Below are 27625 nucleotides of genomic sequence, written 5' to 3'. Positions count from 1 at the left end.
CGTGTACAAGGTTAAGATCAGGAACCGTCATGAGAACTGGTTTTGCGCTCGTCTCCCAAAATGTACACCTGACCGTCTTTAAATACGCCTTGTAGGGACAATTTATGGAGAAATCATTTGGTGGCTTCAGTCACCCGTGCTCTATTAATTTGGTTTCCCTCTCAAGGTGATATTGAGTCAGTGCAATGTGGAGGAGAGGTAGCTTTCGCAGATGGATGTGTTTAGATTTTTCGAGCTACTGTACTGTAGGTTTCTTCTAGAGCAGCCACCAATCTCATTTGAACCAAAGCTCATGAGCATAGGTGAGTGATGGAATGTAAATTGAACGTTTAGGAAGTCAGCATTTCTGTCGCTCTCAGAAAAGAGTCGAATAACAGCAACATATTCACTCCTGCCAGAAATGGAACAAACTGCTTATTCTTTGTGTAGATCTGTTTAGAAGATAGGCATCTGCCTTTTAAGCACAACGTAAATCACAGTATTAATGCGTTGTTATCCTTTTTTGTTATTTTTAAATCGATAATTCTTTTTTTGAATGAATAACTGTCCTGTCTTTCGCTTTGTTTTTTACTGTAGATAGGCATCTGCCTTTTAAGCACAACGTAATTGATGTGTTGTTATCCTTTTTGTTAATTTTAAATCGATATAAATCCAAAATAATTCTTTTTTTGAATGAATAACTGTCCGGTCTTTCGCTTTTTGTTTTTTTATTTTCAAAATGTTAACAAATTTACAAATGTAAGCCTTAAAAAAGACGAGATGGGACCATTTTGAATGCCTGTAAAAGGATTCATTGACAAAAAAAATCGTTTTTGATCAATATGATCACGGATTAGTTGTGAAATAGTGGCGGCAGCCCACAGAACACTCTTGTCAGCTGCATTCCTAGCTGCTATAAATAAATAGAATTATGCAATAATTAAATCTGCTGCAAGCGTTCATTTCAATTTAGACGTGGACCCGAGCTGTCACGGAAACAGGGCCGCATTGTTTGCTTGCTCAACCAACCGTGCGCTCATCCACTGTGCCATGTAGAAGCTGTTGTCATCCCAAAATAGAGCACTCTAATCAGGTTGCTCAAACCTGGCCATCGGGCAGAGACGCTCCATCCCGGCCGGTGCTTTTAGATTTACCCCGAAAGCGCCATTTTTTTCCTCCCCTCGAAGCGTCGCCGCACCAACTTTCAAAACATTTTGTGTCCCCTAATGTTAAGCGAGGCGAAAATGCTAAACAAGTGCGGCTAAAAGTGTTGAACCGGAGTGGCGGGGGGGAAAAAAAGGTGGCAGCTGCAGGGGAGGCTGTGCGGCTGAGAGCTCTCTGACATGAGGATGCTATTTATTAAGAGTTATTTATGCAAGACTGAAGAGGTGATGGATAACAAGAGCGCTGCCGAGGCTGCCTTTTGTTTGCCCGCCATCTCTTCCATTGGAGCCGTATTGATTGGTCGGCCGCAGAAAAGGACGGCGAGCCGGCGTTAAATGCGCGCACATGCTGGTGAAAAACAGGCTCGAACAGTCAATGTCGTGTAGGAATTATTATTTTATTTATTTTGTGTTCATCGAGCGAGTGGTATGTAGCAACGTGACGCCCCGCGTGCCCTTGCAGTGTGTTTGTTTTCATGTTTGCTCAGACAGACCAAGAACGAAGACTGTGGAGATCTTGAGGGAGGCCTCAAATCTCTGACCTCAATACATATTTTTGCCTATTAGCTGGGAGCAAGGGAGCCCCAGTCAAACGTGACAAGGGCTGTTTGTCTGCTTGTGTAGATAATGGATGCGTCCCAGCGGCGCATTAGTGCGGGAAATAATAGAACCTGGTCAAGTTAAATGCTGGAATATTTGGGAATACTAAGTATTTAAGGGGAACATCTAAAAAACGAGAGCAACGGCATCCCTTATTATGGCACTTCTATCCATATGAGGGACAAGGATAACACTGGGCAACAATTGGAGAGAAAAAATGCTGTATTTTATATTACTTTTGTTTCTCCAGCTTGCCTATGCATGCACACAGTTAGACAAACAAAACAAAACGAAATTTAATATACTTAAACACTTGGCAGCAATAAAAAAAATGCTGTTTTGATCCAACTTTTGTTTCGCAACTAGACAAATAAAAGAAAATATTAATTAGTCATGTATATCATAACTGTGCTCCGTTTTGGATTCTGCGCTCCAAATTTAGGTAAGCTTTTGGTCAGTTAAAAATAATAATAATTACAATCTAATATATTGAATTGAATTGAATGCTTTTATTGTTAGTATACAAGTATATCGATTTCAAACCTCACCATGAAGTGCACAAACAAACAAATAATCAATAAATAATGATATAATATAAAACAAATATATATATATATATATATATATATATATATAACAAAAAATATATATTTAATAATAATATAATGCTAAATCCCCATAAGGGTTGCTGGATCCTATCCCAGCTGACTTTTGCCCAAAGACAGACTGGTCGCCAGTCGCAGAGAGACACTCACAATCATACCGCCACCAGCGGGAATCGAGCCTGCGCCAAAGTTAGACTAATCAATAAATAATGACTCCACCATCAGGCCAATGTGAGTTATATAAAATTACTCATCAAATGATCCAATTGTGTTTTGAGTGAACTTAATGGCGATCACCATCTAATCGAATGGACATCTATCAACGTCAGTGGCACTCCGACGGGATTTCTAACTGCCGTTCCTTCCAATTTCAATATAATATCTTCTTTACATTCAATTTTGCACCTTTAGTCATATTAAAAACTTTCACTTGTAGTGCCTTCGGGCCCCGCCAAAAAGGAGAACATGCCGTTTTTTATCATGGGGAATTTGTACAAAATACTCGATCCCGTCTGAGGGACATTGTATTCTAAAAATACCCCTCACATCTATCTTTCTCTTTCTCTTTGTCTGGGGAATGGAATATTCTGCTTGTGCGAGGTGCAGGTGTGTTCAGTTGTGATCGTCAGAAATTGGATATGAAGGGGACTGCCGGCTCCGAGTATGACCTCATTAATTACATCTGTCAGTGATTCCCTGCAGATCTGTCTCTTGCTCTTCACATGCTGCCACTCAGCCAGCCAACCAGTCAGTCAGGAAATTCTCCGCCCGGGGTTAGACAACCTGCCGGGCATCTGCCCCTAATGCTGGCAGGTGGGAGGATGCGGGGGGGGGGGGGGGGGGGGGGGGTTGTGGAGGGGGATAAGAGAAGAAGATGGAGCCAGAAAAAGCTGCCTCGGGATGGCTGCTACCAATCGGGAAAGATACGTTGACGGGTTAATGCAATCGATCGAAATACAAAAACATCAGTTCCCATTCTCATACCTGTCAACTTGTACGTTTTTCACGTATTTTGTATGTTTTGGATACTTTCAAATTGTATACGCCGTATAACAATTTTTGTACGGGATTTTTTTAAGTACGTTTTTTGAAAAAGCGATCTTATCCATTTTGGCTCTAATCCGGATCGTCTCGGTCACTGGTGGCACACGAAAACGTCATTGTCGACTGCTGGTATTGTTTTGGTTTTAGCATGATATCTTTACGCGGATTCCCCTTTCACCCTTCCGCCTTTTCACTATATATATAGCACGTTAGCAAGCAATGTATCCAGAGAGTCAAGCTGTCAGTGTCATAATTTTGGGAAAATGTTAGAGTTTTAAGTGTGCTCAATGTGAGTAAATATGTGCCATGTTGCATTTGTATGGGCTGTTATGACTTAATAAGGGGAATTGCAATCATTAATAAGGGGACTGAGGTTGACATGTATGCATTTTTTACTCGTGGCGTAAAATGGCTTCCGTTCTGACCTCCGAAATGCCCATCGACTGCTCTTGAGAAAATACCAGACTTACCGTAAAAATTGCAAAATTGCTTACATACTACATCCTGAATAGCAATAGAGAGCCAGCGCAAAACCGCTCGCGCCAGACGCCGGAAGAACTTGATCTTTGGTTAAATCCCTGAATTATATCTGATTAAAAATTCATAGAAAGGCGTTGATATGAAAAGTGGGTGCCGTGCGGGCTGCCCTGTGATGTCTAATTGGTCTGAAGGTTGCCAGCTCTTTGAGTTGCGAGCAACCGTGGCTTGGAATAAAGATGTGTGTGTATGTTTACCACCCGCTTTCCCATTTATTTTATTTTTTTCCCCCCACCGCGCTAATGCACAAAGACACTTCAACCTCAGCAGCTGGCGCCATCCACTACCTTTGTAGTCCACGGACACACACTGTAGGTTTCGCTATATTTAAACATTTTGGAGAGCCCACTCGACTTTCCCTTCATTTGCCGCCTGTGCGTTTTGCGCTTTGGGCATTTTTATTTGAAGTGGCGCTCAACCTCCGAGCCGTTTTCTTTTTTTGCGACGTGCGGAAAATGGCTTTGGATGCTCCGCCGCTGGAGGTCCGGTGTCGGCGATTGTACGAGAAGGCCTATTTTATTCCCCGGCGTAGGCGTGCATACGCGGGCGCGCAATTGAGCACGGGTGAAGACGCGCCGTTAGAACGCCGGGTGACCGAGCGGGGCCCCCCCGCGGCCCCAAAGCACGGAATATGACATTTGTTTGTTTATGTCTCGTTTTCTTACCTTGAACTCTATTAACATTTATATTGCAGCCGAAGGTGTCGGAAGTCCCTCCCGCAGTGGCGGGAAACTCCGCTTAGATGGGAATGCGCTTCGGTCAAGGCGAACGAACTGGCGTGTTTATGCCAGAATTATCCCGCTATTCCGCAACCGCATCTTTGCCGTCTTGTCGGTTTCGTCTTCATTTCACCTTTTTCTCAGCCGTTGTGCCTCTTATGGGCTTCTTTTAACTTTTATCTCTATCTGAGGTAAATTGATTGCTTGGAAAAAAATGGGGAATGTGCTTGGGAAATGCTTTGGGATGGCGAGCTTGATTGTGCATTAGCATATGAATCAAAGAGCGACGGCTCATCGCGAGGAAAGCGGCGCCATGAGAAACATCTGTGTTTCAGATGTTGGGTTATGATGCTAGGAGAAACATCTGTAGTTCAGATTTTTTTAATTCATTTTTTTAAATGAGATTTTTGCTGCTGTGGTGTTAAAAAAAGGCTACTGTAAGACCTTTGTCAGTTGAATTAAATTTTTCTCCTCCCATGTCAACCCAACAATGCAACACCTGCATACCTGTCAGTGTATACGTTTTCCAATACTTTATCCGTTTTTTTTTAATCATTTTAAATTGTGTACCGGATCTTGTCAATAACATTGTCATCTATCTGATGATTTGATGATTATTTGGTGTTTTTTATGTATACCTGTAAAACTTGGCCAAATGTTCCCCTTATTAATGATTGCAATTCCCTCGTACAACTTTTGTACGGGATTTTTTTTAAGTCCGTTTTTTTTAAGTCCGTTTTTTTTAAGTCCGTCATTTTGGCTCTAATCCGGATCATCTCGGTCACTGGTAGCAGATGAAAACGTCATTGCGTACCGCTAATAGTATTGTCATGCTTTAAGCATGATATGCGCACGCGCATTCCCTTTCACCCGTCCGTCTTTTCACTATATAAATATCCATCTTTTCACGATATAAATATCCATCTTTTCACGATATAAATATCCGTCTTTTCACTGTATAAATATCCATCTTTTCACGATATAAATATGTCTTCACTGTATAAATATCCATCTTTTCACGAAATAAATATCCGTCTTTTCACTATATAAATATAGCGTGTCAGAAAGCCGTCTACTTTGGAGAAAATTTTAGACTTTTACGTGTGCCCTATGTGAGTTAATGTGGCGCTTTGCATTTGTCCATTTTCTTATCGCTTAATAAGGGGAATTGCAATGATTAATAAGGGGAGCAATTGGCCAAGTTTTACAGGTATGCATAAGACAAACCAAATAATCATTAAAAGATCAGATAGATGACAATGTTATTGACAAGATCCGGTACGACGAAAAATTGAGCTGCGATGTTAACTTTGAAAGGTCGTGCAAGTGTTAAATTTCAAAGCGCAGTACCAGGAATTCCCTGAGACACGGGCGGCATCCTGCAACTGTTGTGTCCAAGGTGTAAAATTGCCAGTTGACTTGGTCCCTCCCCCCGTTATTGACACAGTCTTGCTTTAGACAGAAATGAAAGAGTGGGGGGGTGTCGTGGAAAAATGTTTGCTATTGTGGTAAGGTGACAGTCGGCTTGCTTTTCCATGTAATCAAGCTCTCTAGATTTACACGAAGGCTATTCTGCAGCACGTCACAAAGCCGGCCGGCACGACCTCTTTGCCCTCCTTTCTCCGCACATTTGTCGTTTATTTTTGGAAGTGAAATGGCAGTACAGCGCTGAGCGACCAATCAAATCATTTATTTTTGTGGCGGTGGCTCATTTCGTTGTCAGCAGACCCACGCAGCGGCTACAGAGCTAGTTTTACACGCATAATTAGTCTAATTGTGCCAGGCTGGATGCAGCCAGAGCTGTTTGACACCAAGGTATAGCTGAGGCGTCTCAGTTTAACCATGCGGTGTCGAGAAGGTGACAGCTGTGTTGATACCGCGTCTGTGCATTTTAGCACTTCAGAATGGAAATGTATGTTCGGAAGCAGGAAAAAAATGGAATCTACGTCATCTGGCAAATGAATGACCTTAAAGAGGAGATTGGGAGTTAGCTTGGAAGTGCATATTAATGACTTGCTGGTAGAGATTGAACTAGGACGGATGGCAGCCAAGAATAGTAGCATGTCAAGATTCAAATTCATACGTTTCATACCGCTATTCGATGCTTATTCTAAGATTATTGTCATTGAAAGTGAGGAACATATTTTTGAGTCCAAGCCTTTGCAATTTCTACTTGTGTTTTCCTCTCGTAAAGCATTGTAAATGAACATTTTAATAAATGGTAATAGAAGTTAACTATTGAGCTAATGTCAGTGGTCTCGTGTGCACCTTCGTACATTAACAACAAAAGAGCCTGGAGGAATGTGGCCACGCATCTCATAACACAAAATGTGGCCTTTGTACTCAGAAATGTCAGAAATTTGCTGCCGGCTTAATTTTCCCTTAAGTAACAATTTGCTATTAATGCATCGGTGAAAATTCGTTATCACATAGATAGTCGATCATGCCAGCCTGTTGATATTTACACACGGAATAAAGATGGTCTGACTTTGAGGAACTTTTTAGGCTATTGCGTGGCACCCTCTGAAAAACCAAAATCCTTTTCCTAGCTGTCCTTGAATCCTTAAAGTTGACACTGAGAAGGTTCTGGTGGCATCAGGCTGTCTTCCCTGGGCACAGTCCAACAACAGCCTAACAAGTGACAATTGTTCTATTTTCCCCCGACTGCACTTTGCAACATTGTATTTTATTTTTTTCATGATGGCTCCTTCCAGCCGGCAGCAACGTGTCCCTTTCCTTCCATTTGCTAATTTGCATGAGTTCCCTTCCCGGGACTGATTCTGGCCTTCCGTGCCCGCCAGCTGAATGTCAAAGTCTCCTCCTAGAATACAAATTTCCTCTTGATATTGTATGTCATGTATACTCTCGGACATTTCTAACATTTGACAATCCTCTTGATATTCGACTATATAACAAAGGTGGAAACAGTCGCCCTCCCAAAATACCACCGGAATGCTCGAACGCACCTTTTAATCAAATATATTAGTCTCGCCCAGATCGGCTGGTCTTGACATATTACATTGTTACGTAATTGCGGCGGAGAATATTGACGTGTAAAAGTCCTCCATTTGTAGAGTCCCCAAATTCTGGTGGTGGGGATTTGAAGGCAGCTCAAGACTGAGCAGTATAGGTGATCTGCCATGGCCTCATCTAATCTGATTTGCATGCCAGAGAGAATTATGTAATTGGCATTTATGCAGAACAAAGAAGGATCAGCTCACGGAAAAGAAGGGTTTTCGTGCAGAACTGTGTGTCTAAGCCTGTTTTCTACAGATCTGCACTGCCTACGGTTGGCAACACGGCTCACACACACAACAATTCACAAGCTGGAATTCTTTGACTATATATTCTATACTGTTAGCATCGCTATTAAGGAAACATTTAGTAAAGTAATGCGATCCTTGCTGCAGAAAATGATTGAATGATAACGATATTCCTAAAAGTGTGTTTAAATGCCTTAGTGCTGCCTTCCTTAGCTTTACTACTAAAATAAAAGTAAAAACGGACGCGTTTCTCGTTTGCACATCCCCTCAAAAACTTTAGTTTACAATTGCAAGGTGGGCACGATGATGAAATGCTTTTTAAAGCCAGAGTAGGCTATAGAGATTAGAATTGAATTCTTCCAGTGCCCTACTATTGCAATGATCACATTTTATATGCAGGAGGAAATTAATATCATCAAGACGCTTTTGCAAGTGAACAATTAGCCCTGAGGAGATGCAAAATAAACCTGCGTATGCACCTCGCCACCTTCCCTTTTCTGGGCTTGACAACTATTTTTTGGGGGTTGAATTCTCTCTCTCTCTGTCTTGCTCTCTTTTTCTCTGAATAATTTCAGCTTTACTAGCACAGTTGTGTTCAAATTTGTTTGCTTGCTATCAGGAAAGCAAAAAACGGAGGCATGACTTGTGAAGTCAAGTTGATAAGCAGTATAACTGTGCTGAGTAACACCTGGAACTCCCCCAAATCTGGAACATGGCCCCGGGCCAAATCTCCCACACTGAGTGGAAGATTTGTGCAATAGACTCTCGCCTGACACCGTTTTTTTTTCGCTACACATCCTATTTCTCATGCCTGGAATTGTAGATGTTTGTGCGCACGAGTCAATTCCAAATGAGAATTCAAGCGAGCTGTCAGAAGCCGACCGACCGGACCGTTATTAGTTGACCGCCTCCCGTGTGTTCGACTGCCGTGTGCGTTTACGTAAATGATGTTGTCCTGCCCAGTTTAGCGAGCTTAGCCAGGAGGAAAGTATAAAAGCAGTGAATTCATAAGTAAAACTGGAAAGCCTCCAAAACTCCGTTCTGTAAAGGTCAACATATTTACCGGACAAAAGGCCCGTTTTCTTTTTTTTTTCTTCCTCCACTCCACCGATAGAAGTAAAGGTGAGAAAAATAAAAATAAAAATCAGACGAGGGCTATGCCGATAAGCTTTTATGACCCTGTAAAAAATGGGGCTTCATTCTCATTTGTTTTAATATTACTGGATGTTAAGTCCACGGATAAAAGAGCTCTGTGGTGGCCATTGCTTTAATGATGAAAGTACTCAGCGGAGACTATCTGTCTGCTCCTAATATCTAATATAGCCGTATAATGCACACTGTGTAGCGGCCATATTTATGGAACGGTCTTACTGTTTAATTAAATAAGCCAAGCTGAACGTATTCCGTAAATCAAAGCCCGATCGCACGGCTATTGTTCGTTTTCTCTGGAGTTTTGTGGTAAATATCGATGAAAATAGGTCAATCTATACATCGATACGCCAACGATCGATTGTTCAACGCGAACCGATAGCCAACCGAACCCCTTCAAATGAAATGTGAGCTTTGTTTATTGTTTAGGAAATGAGCATGCTAAGATAAATAGAATCGAATTTAGCGAATGTTAGCTTTGTTTGCATGGAAGTTTAATGTGGGGCCTTGCAATTGTATTTGTTTACGGCAAATGTTCGAAGATCCTCTTCAATGGTTGGAAACCATTTCAATATTATTAACGACTCATAAAACGACTCGTTGACGAATGGTTTACGGTATCGTGCCCATTCCTGATGCATTTAATCCTGAGCTAGGATCTTACTCTTATAAATTGGTTCGTGGAAAATAATAACCAATTGGATGTGCTTTGTAAAAGTTCTATTTGTGTATTTTTTTTAATAGTGAAAACGTGACCAATATAAAGTTCAACCTTTAATTCTAAACTCCAGCAAATATTGTAAAATGAGTCACAAAAATGACTCTACCGTATAAACACATAAATAAAACCGAGTAGAGCGCTTACCTGCGTATCTGAACGGCTTCCTACTAAATTCTCCTGGGAATCAATCGAATTCCTGAATGCTTGTAAAATGTTGTTTTTTTCTTCTTCTGTTCAACACATACAAAGTATGACTGAATATATATTTTCCCTGAAAAGCCATCCTCACCCCCTTCAGTTGGATTAATCTGCCGTGTATTGCCCAGACTAGCAGCAAAGCTGGCGAAGCTCTGAACTAGATTTACGCCCTTCTTCCGCTTTAAAACGCTGAGCTGTCAGCATGAAGCAGGTGTGCGGTCTACTGAGTACTCCTAAAAAGGTCAGGAGTAAATGACAAGACCGACTTCTAGGGTCAAGCCCACCACCCAGCTTTAGCTGAAGAGCGAATTACGCCGTAGGTGGGAATGCCGGGCGTCGAGATGGTAGGAATTCAAATTTCCAACGCTGTTCCTAGCTGATGGGTTTGAACCGCTTGATAGGCCGGCGTTTTTATTCCACCACCAATAGGTATGTATCGTGTATTCTTGGGCCATCTCAGATTTGGGCGGCGTATCCTTGAAGGATTACGAATAAAGCTCATCAAAGAAAATGCGCCCAGTGTCTTACGTGCTGCTTTGAAAGGACTGAATATTCAAAGCCATTCCTCTTCCTGGGAGGAAATGAAAGTTGCACAACAAATAGAGAAAGAGAGAGAAAGAGAGAGGATTTTGTCGGTCTCGTCACCGCCCGGGGGGCAGAGATGGAAGATTTGGAGATAGGGTGGAGATTGTTTTTTGGAGAGAGGCATTCCGCCGGCCTGTTCCCTTCGCAGCTGCGGCCTTCGCTCGCCATCGGGAGTTTATTGCATTCTCGTTGAAGAGAGCGGAAAAATGTCTGGGATGCCCTAGAATTCTAGATTTTGCGCTCTTTCGTTTTGCCGCCATCACCCACTGACAGCTCCAGCTCGGCGTGTCAAGTACAGGACAGGACAGGACAGGACGGCGTCGCCAGGCGTAGACGGCCGCAGTGTAAACAGCTACTTTTACATGACATCCAGTCAGGAAGATTGTGCTCGCTCTAGCACGCCTCACCTGCTACTAAATGATTTTGCGCCGTCCTTCTTACCGGACAAACGGTTCTAGATACGATTGCCCGCTAGCGGGGGGAGACGTTTGCGGGGAAAGAAACACAAAGTTGAGCCTTGCCGCTGAGCTATTCTGAGCCAGCTGAAGAGCTGTGAATTATTCCACTCATTTCTGGGTTCCTGTGAAGCATGACAAAAAAAAAAAGGAAAACTCAAGTGCTTCATGCTCTCACAGTTCCCCTCCTCAGAGAAGCCAAGAGACTTGGGTTTAAAGTTGCTCAGCAAACACTCAACTTGATGAGCATTAATTATGGCAATTAAGTCGACCCAACTATTGTCTGAGGTGAATAAAAACCCTTCTTAAAAAAACCTGCTGCCAGAACAGGAGGATGTAAAAGCGTGGCGATGACGACGCTGAACTTTTAGTACCTTTCATAGCACGCCACGTCAAAATGAGTCAACATACAACTTGTAGAATTTCAATTACACGTTCAAAGACTTTGGAGTGGATATTAAAGAAAGGGAATATACTTTGCAGATGTCGTCAAATACTCTTTTGGGGATGTTTAGAGCGTTGATTTCCCCATATGGGCAGCGATACAAGTTTTTATGCATTATGTCATAGTGCAAGGGTGCAAGGGTTGGTTCATGATTTTTTTTTTAATAAATGGATTAAAAGAACTGGATCAAAAGCCCCGAATATTCAGTTTTTTATAGATCTAAAACAATTTTTATTTTAGGTTTTTAAAAATATTTTTTTCGATTTTACAAAATGATTTTTGAACTAAAAACACAGAAAAAATGATTAAAAAATGACAATTATCGATTTAAAAGGGGGAAAATCAGGAAATGTAATATACATCTATACTCTTCATTTTAATTTGATCCTAAAACAGAAAGTCGGCACTCATGATTGACTTTCCCGGGCCACAAAAAATGATGTGGCGGGCCAGATTTGGCCCCCGGGCCGCCACTTTAACACGTGTGGTAGTGGATAACTCCATGGCAACGAGGATTTATTGACTTGGTTTTCAGCTTCGTTTTTTTTTTTTTGGGCCACTGAGTGCCACCAAAGACCCTGATTGGAGGAAAAATAGACATGAGTCACGGATTTTGATTGCTTTATCGGCGGGATACAATGATAATCATAATTAAGATAAACTTTAAACCTGCCGTTTGCAGAAGAAAACACTCACGCTGGTAAAAGCTTTGGGCTTTGAACGTTAATTAAACCACTAAAACTTAGCTTCTAAAAAGGTAAGATGGCTCTCCGTAGGGTAACACCGCCGCCTATTAAAATTATATCACGGCACTTTTTTACATGCGCAGTCCTCGGTTCTGCTCTGCTCAGGATGGAGCAGTCGAGTTTGCGTTTTCGAGTTGGAACTGTTGCAGTAAACTGGCAAAAAGCAGATAAAATGATTTTTTTTTTCATATATTTTTTTATCAAAATCCTTGGTGGGCTTTCCATTATTCACCGGGCAATCTCGCCGTAAAGGTTACCTGTTAAAGGAATAAGTGCGTAAAAGCCCAGCATCCATCCAAGCTAGCTGAAGGCGCGATGAAATCTTGTTTGTCAGGATGCTGAATGATTGATGACCTTGGCCGCCATGCATAATGATGCACACTTAACCGTTTATTTTTGGAACACAATGATGCACGTAATTAACTTGCTAGTACCATAAATTGTGCTTCCATCATCCTGACACTTGCCTGAAGTTTGTTTTACTGGTAAATGATTAACAAGGTTTAGTCGTATATACATTTACATTTAGGAACGGCGATTTTGACGGGATGTTTACCCTGACTTTTGTGTTTTGCCGACATATGGCGTGCGGAAAGAAAGAAGGGAATTGAATAATCTAGGAGCGGATTATGAATTCAGACAACCAGCTTGATGAAATCAGCGTTATTATTAAAAATGTGCTCACTTTAGCAGGCTAGTGTTGAGCTTCAGGGCAGAATTTCCACATTTGGGAATGTGTACGCTTGCCCTGTCATGATTGAAATGTCCTTTTTAAGGAGCGACCTTGCGTTTAGCCAGAGGTGCAACGGCATAACCGTGACGGACGGCCTCATATTTAGAGAGTCACCCTTTTCCTAGCAGACATAAAGAAGAAAAGCCTTTGTTTTTTTTATGTGACCTTCCCCTCCTCTTTAGTATATCTCTGCCCTGTTTATCTCCTTCTCCCCTTTTGTCAGCATGTCACTCAGATGAGCACAATTGGAAAGATTGAAGATCCACGATCATTAGTCGCATTGTTCTTTAAAGTGCGTCTGCGTTTGAGTGTGTGTGTTTGTGTGTGTTTGTCGGAGAGAGGGTTTATGTGTAAGGTGCATTGTTGGAGTGCCTGTCAAAAAGCCATTAATGTAATTGGAACTTAAAATCCCATTTGTTTTCCCCTCCACTGCTTATTGTCAGTACAAAAGTCTCAGACTTGTGTTGAAAATCAACTTTTGTTATCAATATCAGGCGTCATGGAAGAGAGCTTCGTCTTATTGAAAATGCTGCCACTCAAATGCTCTTGCTCAGCCAGGAGAGGCTTGCCAAATGTTTTTTTTTTTGTTAAGCACCACCGCTGCAGTGAGAGTTGCTTTTTTAAAATATTCCTGGCTCACACGTCGAGGCCGCCGTTGACGACAATACACGTCCGATTCATTTGAAAAGGGAGGGCTGACGATGTAGTGATTAGGCTAGGTCAGGGGTCGGGAACCTTTTTGACGGAGAGAGCCATAAACAATTCATATTTTCTAATGTTATTTCTTGAGAGCCATTCTCAGAATTGAAAAGTAAAATGACATGAAAATGTGTGATCTTTTTGTCCTTTCACCACTTTTAAGTATAAAAAGTCTCTGAATTCTTTTGACAACATTTTTATGACGTTGCTAATAAATCAGTATCAATGATATCATGCATGCAGAAGTGTAATAAAAAACAAAATTATGATTAAAGTGGTGGTAGAGGTAGTGTCAACGCCACAATGATGCTCCTATTAGTATGTTCGGGACTCAGCTCTCTCACCATTGATTTTCATATTTTACCTGAGAGCCATATGCACCCATGGAAAGAGCCACATATGGCTCCCGAGCCATAGGTTCCCTACCCCTGGGCTAGGGACCATAAGGTCATCAGTCACTACTTCATTGCTATAAAAGTGGATAAAGAAACTGATCGTTCAGATTGCAGTGTGGCAATCTAAAGAGTCTTTTCGGACAACATGGTCCTTTTTCTTGTCAGTGCCTCCCATTTGAAAGAATTTGGACATCAATTCATCGACATTAAGACTAGGACCATACATTTGCGGTCTAGTTTTGACGTGGCTCGGCGTCGGACTTTCATATGTGACCTTGTGAACTTAGAGGAGGATCAAGCTCTAGAACTAATGCACAGGGGTTGAAAAGGTCATGAAGCTTGCTCAGGCTTGATATCATCCAGTTGCTTTCATGAAACAAAGAGGAGTTGCACGTAGTTTGCATGTGAATGCCTCAACACAAAATGCCTTCAATGTATTGCTCCTCTACAGCTCCTGACGCTCTAAAACGAAATGAAAATATACGATTTTTACGAGTCTAATGGCAAATAGAGCATGCAATCAATACAATCATCTGCCAGACTCAGCGCGGCATTTAAAATGCGTGCAAACAAACCTGCGTAGTCGAGCACTTGTCTAAGTTTTGTCATGAAAAATCCTACATTTCTGATTTTCATTACATTTAAAAGAAAAGGCTTTGTCCTCCAGTATTTCCCTCCAACATATGTTAATTGGATTTCCCATAATCCTCACAACAAAGCGCCATCAAAATATGCCCTCTTTTGTTGTGGTAATGTGATTCAGCATGCAAATAAATGATGAATCTGATGGCTTTGAATTCAATGAAATACTTGTAGATCCAAATGAACGCACATGCTGCTAACATTCATTTTCCTATTTCCAGCGTGTCAGGCCAGAGTCACAATAAGGTTTATTTCACTATCCATTATGTTAAATGAATCTCAGTATCATGAAGTCGTGGTGAGCCTCATAACCCTGCTTGGGAATTTCCCATATCCAGGCTTGTTCATAATATATATTTGAAATGTCATTAAATGGTCGTAGCAAGCCCACTCAAATGTCCCAGATCTGGCCAGAAGCTAGCATCTCATTACCATAATATTCCCGTTCGGGTAGAGCTCTTAAGAGCACTCCTGGCACGGTCCGGTCCACATTTGCCTCGTGCATCGGCGTAACGTTTGCTTAATGCCCGGCCCGTGCCCAACCGCGGCGTGCCGCGCTTGTGGCAAATGCGCCGCCAACGTGCCGTTAGGGTACGGGCCCGTGCATCTCCGGGGCCACATAATCGGCTCTGAGCTGTTTCTATCAATCTTCATAACAGCGGTGGGGAAAGTGCAGCTAATCACGCCTAACTGGGCCCACGTTCGAACCGACAAGGCCGTGCGCAAACGCCGTCGTTGGTCTCCGATGGCCGTCTGGTAGGGCCGGTGGGTCGGCAGGTGGCCGGTACGGGCGAGAACGTGCCCGTGACTTTCCCTGAGTGGCTTCTGGTGTAGGTTAATTTAGCAGTGGTGGCCCTGCAGCGGTGGCAATCACATCTCTGATCAGAGCGCCGCTTCAAAGATGTCTGCGCTAGTCGAAGCCAGGGTTGTCATTAGCTTCTGCCCCGTGCTCGACAGCTTCACCCTTCCCCCAATCGTGTTCTCTGGTTCTCTCGCCCACTCTCACTCTCTCTCTCTCCCTTTCTGTCGTCATTGTCTCTGACTCTCATCGCTCTGGTATTCTTCCCGTGTGCCATTGGCTACTGTAATCCTGTCGGGTTGCTTGGGCCTGTCACTCCATATTTGCACTAAGCATCTTTCCTTCCCTCATCTCCTTTGCTCTAATTGTATTGTAATAAGCAATTACAGATCTATTTTTGCACACCCGAGCTGCGATTGGGCCACTTTAAAAGCAGGCCGGGCCGTGGCCCGAACCTTGGTGGCTGGTTGGGGTTTTTCTTCCCCTCTCGCAGTTCTTCCGATGGCCCGCTTACCTTCTGTTTCGCCTCCAACGCGTTGCACGCCAGGCTCCAAAGCAGACACGATTGCACCGATGTTTGTCATTTACGGGCTGTCTTTTCTCTTGGTGGGCCTGTTCTGGTGATGCAAATGAGCAATGGCAGTGTTTACCTGGCCGTGTTTTGCCCGCATGGCGTGCGAGCGCCTGCACAACGTCTCCGCCTTTGATCACGCCGCACCGCATCGACAGACGCTCTCTGGTGCTTTCTGTTCGCTCACGAGCGAGGCGACAGACGGGATCTGAACGCCAGTAATTATATCTCGGCGCTAGAACCGTAACAATGGCGCCGCGGCTTTGTCCCATTAGTTTCCGATATGAGAAACGACATGGAAATCCCCAGCCGGTCTGGGCTTTTGTGTTTACAGCCGTGTGTGTGACCCCACACGTGCAAGAGGCGAGGGCCGGAATACAACTCACCTTGTAATCATAGCTGGATGACCGACCTCAAACAACGGCGGTCCGTCAGGGCAGAGCTTAGGTTGAAAGATCTAATAAGGGATTAGCGTCAGGGACTAGTGACTCGGTAAGGACGTCAAACGAGATCTCAGGTAAGCTAATGTATGACGACTTGACAAATTCATGTTATCTACAATGTTCTTGGTCACACAAGTGAAACGTTTTAAATTGGCGTCAAGCCACCCCAGCGGCGCCTCCAAGACAGCACGTTTGACTAATTGCAACGAACAAGTCACTTTTGGAGAAGACATTAATACATGCAGCTTTTCTAAGGCAAATTAAATTGTCGTTAGAGCAATAGTGCTCGGTCTGGAGTCGCTGTTTAACTCAGTGCACGTCCTTTAGACATGTTGTGCTTTGCAAAGATGTAATAAGCCTACCCTTGAACTTGCTCAATTTTAGGCATTATAACATTTATTGACTGCGGATTTGTGGCGCATTTTGATCTTTTCAAGCCCGCAGAGTCCTTTTCTTCATGAGTGTCAAGAAAAGACTACAATAATGAAAGTGTCAACACTCTTTCAGTAGAAAATAGTTTAGTTTTTCACCCATAATCACCTGTTTTTATAACAAACGCTTTTTTCATCCGATATCGGAACAGTGCTTTATCTCTGAAACCATTTTTTTTAAATGCCTTCAGTGGCAAAATGTTCTTTTTACACATTCTAAAAAGCGTCACATTTTTAGATTTTCCACAACAATCGGTAATCGGAAGGAATACGATAAAAAGGTTGACGAAAGGAAATCTCCAATTAAGTACTGTTAGTCTCAAGCTTTTCTATCTTCTCCATTAATGGTGTCAGCTTACACGTTTTCCGGGAAAAATGCTGAATGTCTTTATCACCATCTGCCCGTCAAGCATGTGGCCCTGAATGGAGTTTAAAAGATAACATACTGCCGGCGCTTGAGTGTAAAATTCTCAAGATTTGCCGAAATATGCCGCCTGATTTTTCCTCTCTCCGTCTGTGTAGCATTCCGTCTTAGATTTGATTTTATTTCGCAAAAATAATCATCTGGTCGCATCCTTCTTTGTCAAGTTAATAACATTCACAGCTTCCCTTTGCGGTTTGTGTTCCACGTTGAAAACATTAATAGCTTTTTGTTGCTGGATCATGAAAGCTTTTTGAATTTTGTTTGCTGCTACCAGTCGAGGTAGCGAATTTCTACAAATAGTAATATACTAGCATGTTGCAATATCAGCTGCCGGCTTATCCGTTTCATCCTTCTCGGCACCCTCGGTACGTTTACCTCAGTTATTAAACACCGCAGTCAAACAAGCAGCTCAATATTCTGAGGATGTAAAATATTGCGCATTATTCACTCTGAACGTAAATAGGGCAAAAGACAAATACACCAGTTTGTACAGTTTTCATTCAAGCTTTACGTTTAGAGACCGTTTTTTAAATTGGGGGTAAAAATAGATAAAAATGGCACTGTAAGACGACCGTTCAAATAGATTACATATTGGTTAAAAGGCAAGCTAGTACGTTTACATCAAAAATCCAAAGTATTTTTCAGACTATAAATCTCTTATGAGGATATATTACACCATTTTTTTAAAGATGTGATGAACAGCAGACATTTGATCTTGTGAATTCAAGTTATAAACATAAGAGTCAGAGTAGCTGTATCGTAAGCTATTTGTTTATTCTGGTACATGTGTGACATATAAAAACACACCATTGTAGCTAATGTTTACTGCTTTGTGATATCAGTCAGCGTGTTTTAACATTTAAGATTTTGTGAAATGATTTAACAATTCAATGTGTGACATTTCATCTGAAAAATACGATACTAAGGTAGCATTTTCACCAAAAGTAACCTCTCTTATGAGGTTTATCGTGTGAAGCCATATATTCTTGTCAATCATCGTGGGGAAAGAAACACAAAACACGACAAAGACGACTAAAAATTTAACAGGCTGAAGCATTTAATGGCACGAGATGGCCAATGGATAACCGCAAAATAGCCAGCCCGGAAGTGAAATAGGACGAGGAGCCGGGGTGACATGAGCGTTGGCGCGTGTATTTATCCATTTCTTTATTTTACCTTGATTTGCGGCGATAAAAGTGAGTGACGATGATAAATACCCGCGCAGCCGGCTTATCAGCAGCTGTCTGGCCCGGGGTTGCCGGCGCTGGCATCCAAGTACTGATAACCTCCGAGGTCTGTGGGATGATGTTGGCAAGGAGGAGAGGAGGATGGATGGTGCAGATGCCCGCCCGCCCGCCTTTATTCTTGCGTCCCGTACAACTCGCGACTAGCCAGCTCATTGCCGATATATTACGAGGGGGGTGGAAGTTGTCGCTTTCTGATGACTATCCCTTTCAAATACTTGAGTGTAACATCCCAAAAAAAGAAAATACACATCCCAGCTTCCACCTCTTCAACCTGCGACAAGACCATAACAGCCAAGACAAACAGACTCAATGACAGTTTCTTCCTAATTCCCATTACGACTGCTAACCACTTTAGTCGCTTTTTGTACCTACTTATTTGTCACCACTTATTCATGACGACTCCTTATGTTATTGACTACTTATTTATTACTATTGATTATTTATCATTATTTATTGATTATATATCTGTGCACTGCATGGTAAAGCTTTAACTCTCATACTTGTATAATGACCGTAAATACCGATTTGAACTTGTAAGTCAACAATAAACTGAAATAAAAAAACATTCCCACAATCATTAGCACACCGCTGATCACTTTATAAAGCGTCCTTTGCAGAATTGTTTATTTTATCATAATTATTTCTTGATATTGCCTGACAACTCAGCTTTACTTGAACTGTTCTCATTGTTCAGTACTAATGGACTCATATTTTTACACGTTAAGTGGCCTTTCTGTACGTGTACGTGCTTTTTTTTGTTGTTGTTTTTTGCTGATAGTTGCTTGTTTCTACCGGAGACCAATTTGATGTGTGCTTTAAACAAGTCTAGCCGATAAATCATCGTTTTGGTTCTTTTACAAGATTAAAAAGTATTAATTAAATACACCATGGAACACTAGCAAACTCATTTGCTCGCTCATATAGTGCATGTTTTGTGGCAGTGAGACCCGCAAAGCCCTTGACAGATGTGACTTTCAGCTGAATCTTGCATCTTGTTCATCGCTATTAAGCTCGCCTTTCATGCATTGAAAATGTTCCAGTCAGCAATTTGATCAAGATCCTTTCCCACATCGTTAAGGTCTCCACCTATGTTATGCTACACAATTTCATCAGCTTTACATTGTTGCTTTTATTGAGTTGCTTAATGAACTGTCCTTGCGTCCAAATATGTTACTTTTAAGTATGCATACAAATAACACAGCACATATTGAAGAATTTCTGAGAAAAATGATTGACGATGGGTCAATTTATTTGAACTTTTGAATTGAATGCTTTTATTGTCATTATACAAATATAATGAGATTTAAAGCTTTCACCACATAGTGCACAAAAAAACAACAGACATACAAATAAATAATCAATAAATAAGAAATGAATACATTTTTTGTAACGGAGACGGTTTTACAAGGCAGTTCGTTGAACACGTCTTAATTTGGTACAAAGGTTATTTTTTTGCCCTCTTTGTGACAGTCGAATAATCCTTCATATTTTCACTGAAATTAAATGAGGCTTTAATTCATTCTGATTTCATATTCCGGCCCTCATTAATTTGTTTCTTTTCTTTTTTTTTAATAAGTAAAGGCTGCTGTTGCTTTATGTTGAACAAAACTTTTTGGGGGCGAGATGTACTTTTGTTACCGTGTCAAAACGTTGTGACCTTTCCTGCTATAAGTACAGAATTTTAAATACTATTTTGAACTTCAGTAATGAAGTTTGCCAAAGTCCTATTTTGACCATGTTCTGCCCAATATTGTTTTTCCTTCCTCTCAATAATCATTGTCTTATTTTCTTTCTTTTTTTAGATGGTCACAAGAACGAAGAAAATATTTGTGGGTGGCCTTTCAGCCAATACAGTATTGGAAGATGTCAAACAGTATTTTGAACAGTTCGGAAAGGTAAGACTTCCTCTTTTTTAACTCTTGTACTGCGATGATGATATTCCGTTGGCTTTTGTGCATTTGACTTGCAAATACGAGCCGTTTAGCAGTCGAATACGTTAGAAAAAATGAAACCCTAACTATAATGGTAGATCAGGAGTGTTAATAAGCGTAAAACACACTATGTAAAGCACCATTCTTTAACTACTATAGACTCGCTCAATAGCAGCTCGGTAATTTCAAGCCATCAAGACTAGGAAAAAAAAAGAAAGTGCCTTTTTGTTGAGGGAAAATATGTCCGCTAAATCAAAGGTGAATAGCAAAACCCAAACCGACGCGTTAATCCTTTTGATAGCTTGACATCAAGCCTTTGACTTGGCCGAATAGCGTGCGGTAGAGTACGCAGATGAATTCCTAGTGACGGTCTGCGTGCCAAATTCTTTACATTTTGAATGGAATCAAATGCCTTTTATTGCCGTGATACAAGTACAATAAGATCCTGTTATTTTGTTTGAGCTCCGACTGTTTGTGCGAGGGTATTCTGAAAAGATAGGTTTGTGGTACGGCGCCGTGGGTCCGCTTGCTCTCCGAGCAAGCAAGCTGAGTGAGGCATATTTTGGCGCCCTTTATTACAAGGACATGCATGCCACACACCCACGCACGCACATGCACACAAACAGGCTTTGATACAGTGGCAGCATTTCACAGATAATTTCCTCACCCGGAGTGGAGATCCATTTCCCTCATGTCATATTCCGCGTCAGTCAAGGTCACCTTCAGATGATACGGTCTCTGTAACATTAGCGCTTGACCTTGACTTGAAACGGTTTCCACCAGGATGGATTTTTTTTTCATGGCCGCATAATGCACCCGTGTCCTCAAGGAGACAAAAGAGCTGTTATGAAATAATGGAAACAGTTATTTTTGGTTTCCAGCGTGCTTTCCCCTCCTCCAGAGGCGACTGTTGTTTCGTTTGGTTTCGTTCCCCCGGCAGGAAGTGAGCAAGGTGACTGACTGCTCGGTTCGGCCAAGAGACGCCGTCGTAGCGACCTTCTTTCGATGCTGGAAGGAGTTCCGATTGAAATTTGTAGACGATCACGGTGTCGCTCAGTTCTAAATGTAGTGAGTGAGGTGCTGACCATAACGTATAGAAAAAGTGCTTAAATTGTCTAGATCAAGGGTGTTAGACTCGGGTTGGTTCGCGGGCCGCCTTGAACGTCAACTCGATTTCATGTGGGCCAGACCATTTTAGATATAATATTTAGATTTGTTTTAAAAATGGATTAATAGAACTGGATTAAAAGCCCTGAATATTCAGTTTTTTTATAGATCTAAAACAATGTTTATAATATATTAATATATTTTTAGATTTTACAAAATGATTTTTGAACTAAAAACACAGAAAAAATGGATTAAAAAATGACAATTATTGATTTAAAAGGGGGAAAATCAGGAAATATAATATACATCTATACTCTTCATTTGAATTTGATCCTAAAACAGAAAGTCGGCACTCATGATTTACTTTCCCGGGTCACACAAAATGATGCGGTGGGCCCGATTTGGCCCCGGGCCGCCACTTTGACACATGTGGTCTAGATGGATCTAGATTCTTTGGCGTAGGGCTGTTTTTTTTTCATTGTATGATCGCTGCCATTTTCCCGACATCAAAGAGGAACGGGCCTCTATTTCTGTCAATGCCGTCGATGAGTAAACAGTTCCATTGGTTTGTTATGTAGAACCGTCTGTGCTATTTCCGGGTGGTCATCTTTACCTCTATTTTTCATCGATGTGGGGCATTGTTTGACGTTTTAGGAAGTGGGTGACTGTTGTAAAAGATGCAAACCAACGTGGCAAAATGCAAGATGTCGGCTATGCTGAACGTCCTCCGGTTAAGGGCAGGCGTCCCTTAGCATGGTTTGGATAGTTTATTTGCAAGATGGAAGGCAGCAAGCAAATATGCTGCACGACTTTGCAATCAAAGCATTTTAGAAAGGGCTTAAAATGATTTTCGACTTGATTGAATGACATAATTGACTTGATTATGCGGAGTTTTTTGCCCTCCTCGAGGAATTCTCAAACGCTTAGGCGGAAACAAACAAATCAGACTGATTGAGCAAGATCTGGTACATGTTTTCTTGGTCTGCTTTTATTGGCTACTCGTACTCACCTCGGTACGTCTGCACAACCACTCGCGACTTGCTCGAGTGTTCCAGTCGTCAAGTGGATTTAGACGGTGGCGTGATTAGTTGTGCGTCTGTGGGAATCTCAATGCATATCAAAATGAGTCTTTAAGAAAATAAAAAATAAATGTTTGATATAGATCACGTGTATCAAAATGGCGGCCCGGGGGCCAAATCTGGCCCGCTGCATCATTTTGTGTGGCCCGGGAAAGTAAATGATGAGTGCCGACTTTCTGTTTTAGGATCAAATTAACATGAAGAGTATAGATGTATATAAAATTTCCTGATTTTCCCCCTTTTAAATCAATAATTGTAATTTTTTAATCCATTTTTTCTGTGTTTTTAGTTCAAAAATCATTTTGTAAAATCTAAAAATATATATTAAAAAAGCTTAAATAAACATTGTTTTAGATCTATAAAAAAAACTGAATATTCAGGGCTTTTAATCCAGTTCTTTTAATACATTTATAAAAAATAAATCTAAATATTATATCTAAAATGGTCCGGCCCACATGAAATCGAGTTGACGTTAACGCGGCCCGCGAACCAACCAGATGCTTTGTGTTTTTGATACATTCTGTAAAACTGAAAACTATTTTATTGACATAGTATTGCATATTGAGTGCACTTAAATACAATGGCTTGACATGCGGTTGTGTTTAGGTCCAAATAAGTTAAGATATTTTGACTGTATTTTTAGTTTATTTGAAATTTGTATTTGTGTAGGATGGATTTTTTTGGGGGGAAATGACATTTATGTGAAATATCACCACAAGAGGAGATTTTCCGGGAAAAGCTCCTGCCTTGATGAAAGATTATAGCTGTATCGTCCAACAATTATCTTCACTATTTGATTATTATTTTTTTAGTCATGTATTTTCTCTCGGTGTCTTTGCAAAGACACATCAAATATAGGGAAATGTAATGGAACAGGATAGAGATTCCTTTTTCTGGCACCCGGGTGAGCTGAAAGCTCCAAAGCAAAAAAAAATGATATCATATTAATGCTTCCCAAACAATGTTATCATAACAAATTGCATTTTTGACACGTTGGAGGTCGTTATTGTCATCCTGTCACACATCACACATGTAGCAGCGATCGTTCTTTTCACAGAAAACACGATTATTCTCTTCGATGTGACGTCGCATGAGGGGTCCGCATGGGTGTGTTAGTGTGTTTGCCCTAGTGTGTGTGTGTGTGTGTGTGTAGCACCACAAGCCAATTAGCAGGATGTGGTCTGCAGAGGTGTCGGGGTTGGGAAGCGGTAGAGGGCAAACAGCTTGTGTGGTCGCAAGTGGGTCACAGGTTCTGTCGGTAACCTCGGCGTCTCCCCTCGCCTCCCCTCTGCTCCCCCCCGGCGGCGCCCACCTTAGTCCCCCTTCGCGCCGTCTGGGGTGGAGGGAGGTTGACATCTCCCCTCCACATCAATCTCCCCAGCTGTCACCTTTGGGAGGAAACACGAGCGTGGCACACTTTGGCCACCCGTGTGGCTTCTTTGTTGCCTTCATCCCACTCGGAAGGCGTGGATCACAAATGATTGCGTGCACGACACCAAAGTGGAAGTGCACTTGTGTTTGACTGATTATAATGTTTCTCTGACGGATCCCATTACCCGGCTAATAGTTAACACTGTTGCCTTTTTTTGCTAGAAATGCAAGCCATTGCACCCTGAGAAACTTCTTGTTTCTTTGTGTCGATAGGGCTCTTAACCAGAGGGTGGTCCCACTTCTCCTTACAATCAAATTAATCCGATACTCCGTTGAAAGATTTTATTATTTTTTTAATGTTACATTATTTGCTAATGGGGATGTCTTCATCACATATTTTTGCGCAGGAAATGTTTTAGTAGGGGAAAAAAGTACTACTATATGCAAATGGTTTTTGGCCATTCCGTGTTGAAATAGGGCTATTGCACCATTATAATTATATAAACAAATCCCTTTTTTTCAGTTGTGCAGCACCAATTTAAGGCCATGAACCGTTGTTTCAACAACATATTTTACATAAACGAATACAATGAATAGACTTAAACAATATTGAGCTATTTTAGTTGTGATTAGTTGGACATTTGCTTTATTTCAATCGTATCAATATTAATGCAGAAATGATACAATATGCTGTATACATGTAATTTTTTCATTATACTTGGCAATCATTTTGTTGCTATTTTACCTCATTAACTGCCCTACCAACGTATTATATTTCACTGCCCTTGTCAGCGAGAAGCAGGTAATGTACTTAAATACTTAAAAACATATTTATTTATTTTTTTTACCCGATGCTGATCCTGTGAAAATTGGCCCCGATTTCCAATAAATTCCGGTCCGATTTCTAATTGCTGACATTCCTGTTGACTTCTCTTATTTTCAACGATTGTAAGGAAGCTAGTCAAGTGGTTTAGAATGTGAACTGTGATTGAAGGGCCTCCGTTCGATCCTCCTATCCCACCAAAAATCTATCTATATTCTCTATCCCGCGCATGTGTTACCGCCACCTATTCAAGCTGATTCAAGGCCAAACAATGCCATATAATGGTCGCCAGTCGATCACCGTATAGTTGTGAAGAGCTCATTGAGTGGGTATTGATCCCATGTCAGCCACGGGAAAAAAAGGGGAAAAAAGTCAGCCATGCGAACCACAACACCGCCAATGTCTTGGCCAAATTATGTACAAATAAAGGCGGAGGCTGCAACAATTCGTATTAACAACAATTCCATCGGGGGCATAATTTATGATTGGCGATTCGATTTTGTGACAAGATTAGTTCGTTTACAGCAATTTGATGTTGAACAATCAGAAGCTGACGATCAATGCAGTAGCTTTTTTTGGGGCGTGTATTCCAACCGTGCGAAATAAATACCTTGATAATCAAATTGGTAGGAGAATTTTTCTCATAGAAAGGAATCTGCTCAAATTAAATATAGACTCCCCAAAAAAAACTTAGACTCAGACCCTTTCCAAAATGAATGTTGCCCACACAAAGAAACATTATGCCAAGTTGTAATCAACTATTTGTTTAAATCTGATGTTGCTACTTTTCTTAAAGGACAACATCTTGTTTCGCAATGGCTCAAATCCCTATTGGGGAGCCCCTTCCCCGGCCCCTTGGCAAGCCTCAGCCAAAAAATTCCACTGAGGCAAACACTCCATTAGAGTTGGACTTTGGTGTGAAGACACCTTGTAAATTTGGATGTGACGTCGCAGCTGAGCCCTGCCCTGGCACCAAATGAGCTTTCCGCAGCGCTCCAGGCATAATTAGATAGGGTGACTAATGCTTTGGTCCTCATTGGTTTATTTTGATCAGCTTTGAGTGCATCCCACACTGCTCTGCTTTAGCGTACTCGCTCCCCTCGACTCGACTCGACTCTCTCTCGGCCGCTAACGGCTTCCATGTCGTTGGGCTCCGACAATCCTTTCTTTATGTCTGCGCCGTCCGGGTTCTCATGCTCCGCTGGTCTACAGCCAGTTTTCGGAGGTGTAAGTGAATGGGTGGAGGAAGAGGAGGGGCTTATGCGGTTCACCGCCTCCGGGCTTATGAGGGATAAAGGCAGATTCAAAGGTCAGCGCCGAGTCGGACGAGCAGAGCGGCGGCGCCAGGACCCGTGTGATTGAAGTTAAATAAATGTCAGTTTATGCAATGGGGGGCCTCGTTCACCTGCATTCAAACCTGGCGAGTACTCATCGTAATCACTCATTGGCTGTTGTTGACAGTGATTCACGTCCAACTTATTTGGACCGAGAGGGATGGCCATGATCGCCTTTGCTCTTGATTTCTTCCTGTGTGTGACCTGTGGATGTTTGTTTTTGTCGGATCAGATTTCAGCTTCTCGGGAATCCTTTTGCCTTGGAGTCAGAAACAAATCATAATTTTAAATGTTATTCCTTGAGGCAGCTATACTCAGAATTTAAAAGTGTTTTTTTGTCATTTGAACACTTAAAGTACAATTTCTGTGTTACCATGCAAGTGCTGGATTCTGACAAATAGGCGCTGTAGCTATTAAGTTTTAAGAGCCTGTGCGTAAGAGAGATGACAAACAGGAACAGGAAATCGAGAAAAAGGCACAATTTCGACTCTCATTCTCTAAGAGGACAATGAGCATCAGAAACAGATTTCCGCGCGTGACATTTGTTCTGGAGCTTCGGTAATCTAATAACACGGCTGACATTTTGCATGGTTTTAGTGTTTGCAAATGGCACCAAAATAACTGCGAAACCATCTGTGAAGACCGCCATTGCGTGGCGCTAACCTGTCCAACGTAATGCGGCGTCGAGTGTTTTTTTTCTAGGTAAATTTTAGTCTGAAGAAGATGGATTTTATTTTCTCTTAGCTGTCATGTCATTGTTATTGTTATTGTCAGCCCGCAGGTGTTGACTGAAACCACCTCCTACGCTTCGAGATGGCTTTACTAGTTTGGCAAAATTGAACAGAGTAGAAATGATTGCTTGGTTGGGCACTATCGTTTTTAGAGTTGCAAAAGTACTTTGTTTTTCTGCCTCTTTTTGGACAAGTTTTCTTTCCAAAGTGCATCTCGATGGATCCGAGGAGACCTCGTGCCGTTTTCCGTGTGGAGGCAGAAAAACAATGATGAGGAAAAGGAGAAAATGGCACTTAAAAAAAGGGAAAGGAAGCTAATCAAAAGGCCACAGTCCTTCATCCCACTTCCGTAGCTGGTGCAGGTGCACATTTGCATGCCATTTACATGGCGGCTCACAGTTGACCACTCGCCGTTTGGATGTCCGTCACCAGCTGACGTCCCGTGATTGTTTTCCCCGCTGCCGCAACTGACCTAATCAGTCGGGGGATATTGTCTGGTTCCAGTGATTATAAGGAGCGATCAGAGCAGCCATGATGGAGCTTGCGCCTCTCATCCCCGTTTATGCCAAAGGCTTCAATCTCATCGCAGTCACTTGTAGTTAGTGACCAAGACTTACGGGGAGAAGGGCAGAGCAATATAAATGAATTGGCTATGA

At 41.8% G+C, this 27625-nt stretch overlaps 1 protein-coding gene across 11 annotated transcripts in view; it reads left to right on the top strand.

The window, feature by feature from the left end:
• The window catches only part of msi2b (musashi RNA-binding protein 2b), a 196419-nt gene that overhangs the window by 45506 nt on the left and 123288 nt on the right, over positions 1-27625 (top strand). For all 11 annotated transcript variants that reach the window (XM_077591822.1, XM_077591827.1, XM_077591825.1 and 8 more), the window contains one exon: positions 20396-20488. In XM_077591822.1, the coding sequence (XP_077447948.1) occupies positions 20396-20488 (93 nt within the window). The remainder of the gene's footprint in view (positions 1-20395; positions 20489-27625) is intronic.

The sequence above is a fragment of the Stigmatopora argus genome, chromosome 22 (genome assembly GCF_051989625.1).
Source record: "Stigmatopora argus isolate UIUO_Sarg chromosome 22, RoL_Sarg_1.0, whole genome shotgun sequence".
Taxonomy (NCBI): domain Eukaryota; kingdom Metazoa; phylum Chordata; class Actinopteri; order Syngnathiformes; family Syngnathidae; genus Stigmatopora; species Stigmatopora argus.
Note: the sequence above shows the minus strand (reverse complement) of the source record. Positions and strands in the feature narration are given on the sequence as shown.